We start from the raw sequence: 9,706 nt of genomic DNA on the forward strand, positions 1-9,706 counted from the left end.
TATTTCAGATACGCCGCCATCTGTGGGTCCTTCGCTTGGAACTCACCCAACACCTGCCCCGTAATCAGCTGGGAGTCGCTTTTCACCAGGAGGTTCTGCGCGCCTATCTCCTTGGCCAGGAGCATTCCTGCTATTAGGGCTTCATACTCCGCCTGATTGTTACTTGCTTTAAAGGCGAAACGCAGAGCTTGCTCAATCAGTATGCCGTTGGGTCCCTCCAAGACTATTCCCGCACCGCTCCCTTGTTGGTTGGAAGAGCCATCAACCGATAGCAGCCACTGCGAGCCCACTTCCACCTCTTGCTCACCTCCGGGCGAAAGTTCCGCTATAAAATCTGCGTATACCTGCCCTTTGATGGATCCTCTAGGCTCATACTGGATGTCGAATTCTGACAGTTCCACCACCCAGCGCACCATTCTTCCCACCACGTCGGGTTTCTGCAGCACCTTCTGTATAGGGAGGTTTGTCATCACCACCACCGTGAAGCTGTGGAAGTAATGACGGAGCCTCCTGGCAGGAAACACTACCGCTAGCGCTGCCTTCTCCAGCGCTTGGTATCTCGTCTCAGCTCCTTGTAATGCCTTGCTTACAAAATAGATGGGCTTTTGACACTGGTCCTGCTCCTGGACTAACACAGAGCTGATAGCCCGCTCCGTTACAGTAAAATATCAACGGAGGGGCACGCCTGTTACCGGTTTGCAGAGGACCGGTGGCGTCGCCAGGTACTCCTTTAACTTAATGAAAGCCACTTCGCATTCATCAGTCCATGCAAAGCGACTGTTTCTCTTGAGGCAATGGAAATATGGATGCCCTTCTCTCCCCGGCAGAAACAAACCTTGAGAGCGCCGCCATCCGCCCTGTCAGCTGTTGCACTTCCTTTACCGACGTCGGGCTTCGCATGGCGATAATCGCCGCGCATTTGTCGGGGTTCGCCTCTATCCCCCTCTTTGTGAGCATAAAACCCAAGAACTTACCGGCCTCTACCCCGAAAACACACTTCTCAGGGTTTAACTTGAGGCGGTACTTGGATATTGTGACGAACAACTCCTCCAGATCCGCCATGTGCTGCGCCCTATCCTGCGACGCCACCACCATGTCGTCTACATAGGCGTACACATTCCTCCCGAGCATCGGCGCCAGGACCTTGTCCATTAACCTTTGGTACGTGGCGCCCGCGTTTTTCAGCCCAAAAGGCATCACTTTATAGCAGTAACTGCAGGTCTCGGTCATGAATGCAGTTTTGTTCTCATCTCTCGGGTGCATCTTGATCTGGTTGTATCCTGAGAAGGCGTCCAGGAAACTCAGCACCTTGTTGCCGGACGCACTGTCCACCAAGGCGTCGATGCTGGGCAGCGGGTACGAGTCCTTTGGGCACGCCTTATTCAAGTTTGTGACGTCCACGCACATCCTCCACTTTCCATTCGCCTTTTTCACCAAGACAACATCGGCAAGCCACTCAGGGTATTGAATCTCCCTGATGTGGCCAGCCCTCAACAGCTTCTGCGTTTCGTCCTTCACCACCTGCTGTCGCTCCTCATTGAACTTTCTCCTTCTCTGGCGCACGGGGCGGACCGTGGCATCCATGCTGAGGTGGTGACACAGGAAATCAGGGTCGATACCGGGCATATCCGAGGCGGACCATGCGAAGGCATCCAGGTGGCGCGAAATCACTTCTGCCACCCCTTCCTGTTCTTCCGGGCTCAGCAAACTTCCTAACTTGAATGTCTTGCCGCCAATCTCCCTCTCTACGGCGTTAGCCGCTGGCTGTTCCCTGCTATCATCCTCGACGGGCGCCGCCTCTTTGACGGGCGCCGCGTCGTCAGGGCCTTCCTCCATGGGTGCATCTGCTTCGGGCGTCGCCCTCGCCGGTATGGCCTCATTAGGCATCGACCCAGCGGGCGTCGCCTCAATCATCGTCGTGTCCGCGCTCGGCGAACGTTCATATACCATGAACACGCCTCTCTTCGTTTTCAGGCTGTTCTCATAGCATTTCCTTGCCTCCTCCTGGTCTGACTTGATGACTATCACCTTGCCACTGAGGTCCGGCAGCTTCATCTTCATGTGGCGTGTGGAGGACACCTCGTTCAAACGGTTTAACGCCGGGCTGCCCAGCAAAATATTGTAGGCGGAGTTGGCGTTCACGACCAGGTACCGGATGCTTTCGGTACGCGAGGCCTCTCCATCCGTGAACGTAGTCCTCAACTCCAGGTAACCTCGAACTTCCACCTGGTTATCCGCAAACCCATACAAGCACCCCGTGTAGGGCCTCAACAGGTCGGGGGATAACCGTAACTTATTAAATGTCGACAAGAACATGACGTCCGCCGAACTTCCCTGGTCGACAAGAACTCGGTGCACCTTTCTTCCCGCTGTGACTACCGAAATGACAACGGGGTCATTGTCGTGCGGCACCACGTCTCGGAGGTCCCCTCTCGTGAATACGAGGTTCGACTCCCACGGCTCACCCGAGATCCTTTCTTCAATCGAGTTGACCCCCCTCGCGTATTTCTTTCGCTGGGAGGCGGTGGGTCCCCCGCCGGAAAAACCTCCAGCTATGGTATGAACCTCGCCGAGAACCGGCGTCTCGTGTGCTGGTTCTTCCGCCGGCGGCGGCAAGGTGGCGGTCGTTGTGGGCTCCGCGACATAATCCTTTAAAAACCCAGTTCTCACCAGCTCATCTAGCTGGTAACCCAACGACAGGCAATTATCAATGTGGTGCCCGAAAGCCTCGTGGAACTCGCACCAAGAGTCTTTGCGAGGCCCTAACACCTTGTCAGTTTTCGCCGGTCCCCTCAGCCTCTCAACTATATTAGGCACGGCGATCAGGTGCTTCAGCTCCACCACAAAGTTGTACCTCGCCGGTCTCGCTCTTTCTCTGGCCGGGGGATCGCCTCCCGTTGGACCCCGGGGCTGGGGCTTTCTGGCCTCGTAGGGGCGTCTCGCATCTGGCTTCTTTCTTCCCGTCGTGGTCTCATTGACCCTGACGGGTTGAGCTCGCGCCGGTCCCCTCGGGCGTGAGGGTACGACGCTGGTGCGCTTCACGCACACCTCCCCTTCAGAAGCAATATGTTCTACCGCCCGACGTCGTAGCTCAGCGAAAGTCCTAGGGCGGTTGCGAATGATGGATTCTCCAAAAGGACCGGGGCATACGCCTTTCACGAACGCGTACAGGATCATAGGCTCCTCTGTCGTACCAACCTTCACGACCTGGGCCCCGAAGCGATTGATGTATTCCTTCAGGGTCTCCCCTTGATACTGCTTCACATCAAACAAATCGTAGGAGACCGGCGGCGGGGCCTTGTTTGCTAAGTATTGTTCCCTGAACAATCGTGACAATTGGCGGAAAGATGTGATATGACCGTTCGGGAGGCTGATGAACCAGTCCATAGCTATCCCAGTCAGGGTGCTCATAAAGAGCTTGCACTTGGCAGCGTCAGAACCGCCTACCAGGACCATCTGTGTGTGAAATGCAGCAAGGTGCGTCTCTGGGTCCTCCATCCCGGTGAAGATCACCTTGGGCCCCGCGAACGTGTTCGGGATCACTGCATCTAGAATCTCCTGCGAGAAGGGAGTGGAAAACTCCCTTGGTGGGGAACGGTTCTCCATCTCGTCATGTCCATGTCGCCCCCGATCATTTCTCAGGCCCCGGCGCAACTCCTTATTTACGCGGTGGAGCTCTTCATTCCTCTCATGCGAGGCTTCGAGATCCGCCTGCATGCGTTCTTGTTCCAGCTTCGATTTCGCCATATCCTGTGGCAGCCCCCTCATTATCTCCAGGACCTGTTGCATGGATAGTTCTGCTGGGGCTGCGCGTGCTGTACCTCGTCTGGTGGGGGCCATTGTCACTCCAACCTCCTCCAACGTTACTGTAACTTGGTAGATTTTCTCGAACTTGTGATGGAACTGATGTTTTATATCGGCCCCACGGTGGGCGCCAAATGTTCCGTCCGGTTGACTGGGACATCTTCGTGCGCGACCTCAATCGTCAGCTAGGGACTCCTTCCCACTGGTTACCTGTGGATTCCTGCAAAAAAGAGGACAAAGGGGCGCCCTAGCGGCCGTTTGCACTCCGACGCTCAAGTCAGCCAGCAAGAAACACCAAAACTGTGCACCTCCGTATCTGAGTACCGCGTATGGCACTCCGAAGGTGGTAAAAGAACTGTGTATTGTGTGTATATTCTCGCTCTGGCAAACAACCTCTTTTCCAGTCCCTTGTGCGTAGCCCTGCGACTTCGAGCGAGCAACTGGAGTGTATTCTGGGAAAATTTGCCAAAACGTCCAACAACCCCGTTTCCAACATTCTCAACGCTATTTAAACTACCCAAGCATTTAAAGCACCTTAAAGCGCTTTTAATCACAAATGTAACGCACTCAATCAGCGTGTCTAATTAGAAAACGCAGCGCATTTAAGACGTTGAAACGCTTGGGAGCCTTTATAGTACCTTGAATGCTCGAAACAGAAATTGTACTAAATGACTTTAATTACCTGGTACCTGACTAAAGGGTGTTTCTATTCTGACCTGGCTGTCGTACACGTGGAGGGCCTCACGACGCCATGACCCCATCTGGGGGCATTTCTGCCCAGCTGGGGACGTTTCTACGTGTGAGTCCTCCTGCCTGGGAGTGCTACTGTGCAAGGGGTGACTTTTTGGGTGCCAACTCACGCCCCCAATCATCTAGTCACTCACTTTGAGAGCGTATCTGCCTTCCTCTCGTACGCTACACCTGGCTACCCTGGGCGTGACCCTCCCCCTGAGTCGTATCTGTCCCAAAGGTGTCTCTGAGGCGGCAGGGGTACTTCACGAGTCAGGCTGCCCTACACTGGTGCTATCACTATGGCCTCGAAGCCACCTTTTCCTTCTCTTTATCACTACCCCGGATTATCGGGACCTGAGGCCTTCCCACGGCGTCGCTCCCTCCATGGTTTTTCCTACCCACGGGTATCTGGGAACCGCATTGTGATTGCCTTGACTTAATGATATTTGATCGTGGCGACGCCCTGGTTGGGCGACGCCTTCACCTAGGCGACGCCTTGCCTTGGCGACGCTTCCTCTTGGCGACGCTGGCACTTGGCGTCTCTTCACCTTGGCGACGCCTTGTGTTGACTTTGACTCCAGGCGTTAACTTTGACCTTGACTTTGTCAACGCCCGGATACGGGACGGTACAAAGATTTTTTCAAAGTGCGGAGATTGCTTAAGAGTTTGTGATTGATCAAGGTGCTGGAATAGGATTCTACTTGTATTGATTTCAGATATTCATCTGTAACAAGTGTAATCTTTGTAATCTGTTGAACAATTCGTTTATGTGTTTGCTGAGATTGGCTGTGTGTTCTTGAGGTGTTCAAGATCAGCAATCTTAGTGTTGGCCAAGGAGAGTATGTTTCTTGAGCTGTTCAAGGTCATTCTCTTGGTTGTTGTGTAAGTGATCAAGGTGTGGTTGCTTAGTGGATATCCTCAGGGTTTCTGAGAAGACTGGATGTAGCTCTGGTTTGGAGTGAACCAGTATAAACAATTGTGTACAATCTCTCTATCTCTAACTCTTTAAATTCAGTTTATTTGTTGTTTGCTGGTATAAACAACCGATTGTTTCTACGAAACAACCGATTGTTTTTCTGGTATTACAGCTTTTGCTTGCTGTTTTTGCTAACTGAATTGCTGAATCAATTGGTTTCTAAGATAAATTCATTCTAGCTTTGAAAAGTTTGTGAAAACTCTTTTAAACAGTTCACCCCCCCTCTAGTTTAAAGCCATCTTTTCTAACATCTAAGAGGTCCAACACTTGACTGGGCGGATGACAGGTTTATCTCGTTTCCTATCAGCCAGTGGAGACAAAGGTTACCCGTACTTCCAGTGCTTAAAGAAAAGTAATCATTTTGTATGGACCTCTGAGTGTGAGGAAGCTTTCGTGAAATTGAAGGAGTACTTGGCCAGTCCTCTTGTGCTCAGCAAACCCGTGGCCAATATTCCTCTCCGCCTATACTTCTCTATCACAGATCGCGCAATTAGCTCAATGATAGTATAGGACCAGAACCAGGTTCAAAAACCAATCTACTTTGTCAGCAAGGTGCTACAGGGGCCCGAAGAGCGTTACTAAGTGATTCTGAAAGCTGCACTAGCGATAGTGTTTACGACCAGTGGCTACGACACTATTTCCACGACTTCACCGTCATTGTAATGACTGATCTACCTATCCACAAGGTTTTACAGAAGCCTGACATAGCAAGACGCATGGTACGGTGGTCGGTCGAACTGTCTGAGTTTGACATCCATTACAAGCCCAGAGGGCCGATCAAAGGCCAGGTATATGCCAATTTCGTGGTTAAGTTGGTGTCTGGGGATCCCCACCCAGATCCCAAAGGCTTTTGGTGGATATTGTCAGTAGATGGTTCCTCCAATCAGCAGGGTAGTGGAGCTAGAGTTATCTTAGAAGGACCCAACGGCCTGTTGATTGAACAATCTTTGAAATTCACATTTAAAGCTAGCAATAAGCAGGTCGAGTATGAGGTGCTGATAGCCGGGATGCTGTCGTCCCAGGAGTTGGGAGCTCAGAACTTGCTGGTGAAGATCGACTCTTTACTTGTTACTGAGGAGGTTATGGGAAAATATCAAGCTAATGACCCGCAATTAGCAGCATACCTTAAGTACGTCATGTTGTTGTAAGACGCCTTCGTTGAGTTTGAACTTGTGCAGGTTCCGAGAGAGCAAAATTCCTGAGCGGATCTCCTAGCCAAAGTGGCTAGCTCGGGAAAGGGAAATAGGAAAATATCGGTGATCCAAGAAACTTTCAAGGCCCCTAAAATGGCGGGAGAGGACCCGCCTAGGGAAGTCTTGCTGGTAGGCGCCTAGGTAGGAAGGAGCCACTGGTCATTGACCCAGGAAACGCTGAAGGTACCCCGAGTAGGGGCATGCGATGTGTTGGGGAAGGAGGTGGTGACCATCTCTCCCGGTAGTATGTTCGATACCTAGATTACTCTTTACCAGCTCTATCTAGCCGAAAATTTACTTCTCGATGAACCCACAGAAGGCAAGGCGATAAAGAGAAATTCAGAAAAGTACACGATGATTGATGGCAAGCTGTTTTGTCATGGGTATGCTCACCCTGTTCTTTTCTATATTAGCGAGGAATAGTGCACCCGTGTGATGACCGAGTTGCACGAAGGCATCTGTGGAAGTCACATTGGAGGCCAGACACTAGTGTTGAAAGTCATCCGAGCCGGGTACTATTGGACGACGATGAAAGAAGATTGTGGAAGGTACACTTAGCGATGTGAGCAGTTCCAGAAACACGCTGATTGGCACCACACACCGGTAGAGAAGGTGCGGTCAATTTATAGCCCGTGGCCATTCCATACCTGGGGAATAAACATTCTAGGTCCTTTCCCTCTGGCCATACGTAAAATGAAGTACCTTCTGGTGGCTATTGAGAACTTCACCAAGTGGATTGAAGCCGAGCCCGTTGCCTAAATCACCACTCACAAGGTACAACATTTTGTATGGAAGAACATAGTATGTCACTTTGGAGTTCCCAGACATCTGGTGTCAGACAACGGAACACAGTTCGTTAGTCAGTAGCTAGGCAAACTATGCTCGGAGCTCAGAATTAAACAGATATTTGCCTCAGTAGAGCACCCACAGAAGAATGGCCAAGTGGAATAAGCCAACAGAATCTTGCTCAGAGGTTTGATGAGAAGGTTAGAGAAAGCCAAGGGAACTTGGGCAAAGAAGGTCCCCCGAATCCTATGGGCTTATCACACCACACCTCAATCCATCACCAAAGAAACACTGTTCTGTTTGGTGTATGGAACGAATAATATGATCCCCGTAAAGATTCATGAGAGCTCCCCCTGGTTTCAAAATTTCATTGCTAAAGAATCTGATGAGGGGAGGAAAGTGAACCTGGACTTGCTAGATGAAGTCCGTGAGCAGGCGCGTGTTTAGGCGGAAGCAATGAAAAGAAGAGTAGAGTTGAGACAAAGAACCAAGGTTAGGCCTCGGCAGTTCCAGGTCGCCGACTTGGTAATGCAGAAAGCTCATCCCTGCCAATTGAAGAATAAGTTGACTCCAAAATGGACGGGATTGTTTCGCATAATTGAAGTGCTTGGTAATGGTGCATACAAATTAGAAACCTTGAACAAAGGACCTATCCTCCGGATGTGGAATGCTGCTAATCTTAAGTTTTATTTTAGTTAAGTTAATAGTTGTTGTTGAACAATGTGGTGCTGAAAAGTTGACGCTCTTTTACCCTTGAGGAGGGTTTTTTAATGAGGTCACCTAATAAAAGGATGTTTGCAAGATGCTGTTTGTTTTCTTTGTCTTTATTGGTGATTGTGATGCATGATGCGACGACCTTTTCCTTGGAGGAGTTCTTCGAGAAATGGTCGTGTGAGCAATTGATTACCATTGGCAGATAAATCGACCTTCCATGGGAAGTCGCACTGCGGGTAAAGTTGCATAGATACCTCATCCAGACCGGCACAGAATAAGTCGGGCTAACTTGGTGTGAAAGTAATCACCCAAGTCTAGGTACTCTGTGGGATGAGTAGGGTTGCTGTAATAGATCACCTGACCCAGTACAGGATAAGTCGGGCTAGCCCAGTGTGAAAGAAATCACACGAGTCCAGGCGCACTATGGGGTAAGTGAAGTTGCATAGACAGGCCGCTCGGTTGATATGCAGTAGACTAACTCGGTGTTTGAAGGAACACCTGAGTGGACGTCTTGTGTGTAAGTTAGTTCGACAATGGCAGGTGAGTCGACCTTCGTCGGTAAGACTCGAGTTAGGTACTCCGAAGAGGAGCATTGCAACGAAAGACAGTCAGTCGGGCTAGTACGTGGAAAGAGCAAATCAAGCTCAGAGCAGGGTAGTTGCCCAATTACACCCTATGAGAAATAATACTTAGCAAGATCAAGGCATGTGATCCCTGCCCAAGTTGTGAAATGTGTTTGTTTATATCGAGCTTGAAAAATTTGGTGCAGGTAGGAAGTTATTTGAATATGTGGTTGTTATAGTTAAGCGCATGTGCGTCAATGTAAGTTTTCGTCTCGTCGAAAGTCGAACACGGTACGTGTAAGCAAATAACTAAAACATAAGCAAATTATAGCAAAAGTTAAAAGTACGTAAATAAGTTCACAATTACATTAAGGTCATCCCGTTACTCTTCTACGAGTTGCTCGTTTACAACCCTTTTACTCGGTCCTAATAGCGAGAAGTCCAAGCTTGGGTGAAGGCTGGAAGCTTGCTCGACAGCAACCTCGAAGCCCACCAAGAGGGCTTGAGTAGCTTCCCCTTTATAAACCTCAACCTCGTCGGCAAAGAACTTGTCCTTCTAAGCAAGCTCTTGTTGCAGGCTAGCTAGACGATTTTCCATACGGGTTGCATGCTCGGCGACTTCCTTAGACTTCTCCTCCAAAAGCCGCTCAATTTGATGATGAAGGGCGCGAACACTCTGGATTTCTTATTGCAAGCTTGCCATCTTCTGTTGGGTGTCCTGTTTCTCCTGTTCGATGATGGCTTCCTAACCCTGCAACTTCTTCACGACCACACAGCTTGTGGCCAAAGCCTGCCCAAACTGTTTCATGGCCTCCTGTAGAAGGTAGTGGCCCCCGTGACCACCCACTCTTTCAACACCCTCTGAGCCCAACAAAGAATCCTCCAGGTAGGATATAATGTCCACATCGAAATCCCATAGACCCTTCCTCCTTGAGCTC

The 9,706-nt window shown here is 50.3% G+C and overlaps 1 protein-coding gene across 1 annotated transcript; it reads left to right on the top strand.

Moving 5' to 3' along the window:
- Positions 1-6,174: 6,174 nt before the first annotated feature.
- On the top strand, positions 6,175-6,660 carry LOC137817541 (uncharacterized). Its single transcript, XM_068620825.1, has one exon. The coding sequence runs from the start codon at positions 6,175-6,177 to the stop codon at positions 6,658-6,660; it is 486 nt and encodes a 161-aa protein (XP_068476926.1).
- The last annotated feature ends 3,046 nt before the right edge of the window (positions 6,661-9,706 follow it).

The sequence above is a fragment of the Phaseolus vulgaris genome, unplaced genomic scaffold, assembly GCF_000499845.2.
Source record: "Phaseolus vulgaris cultivar G19833 unplaced genomic scaffold, P. vulgaris v2.0 scaffold_124, whole genome shotgun sequence".
Taxonomy (NCBI): domain Eukaryota; kingdom Viridiplantae; phylum Streptophyta; class Magnoliopsida; order Fabales; family Fabaceae; genus Phaseolus; species Phaseolus vulgaris.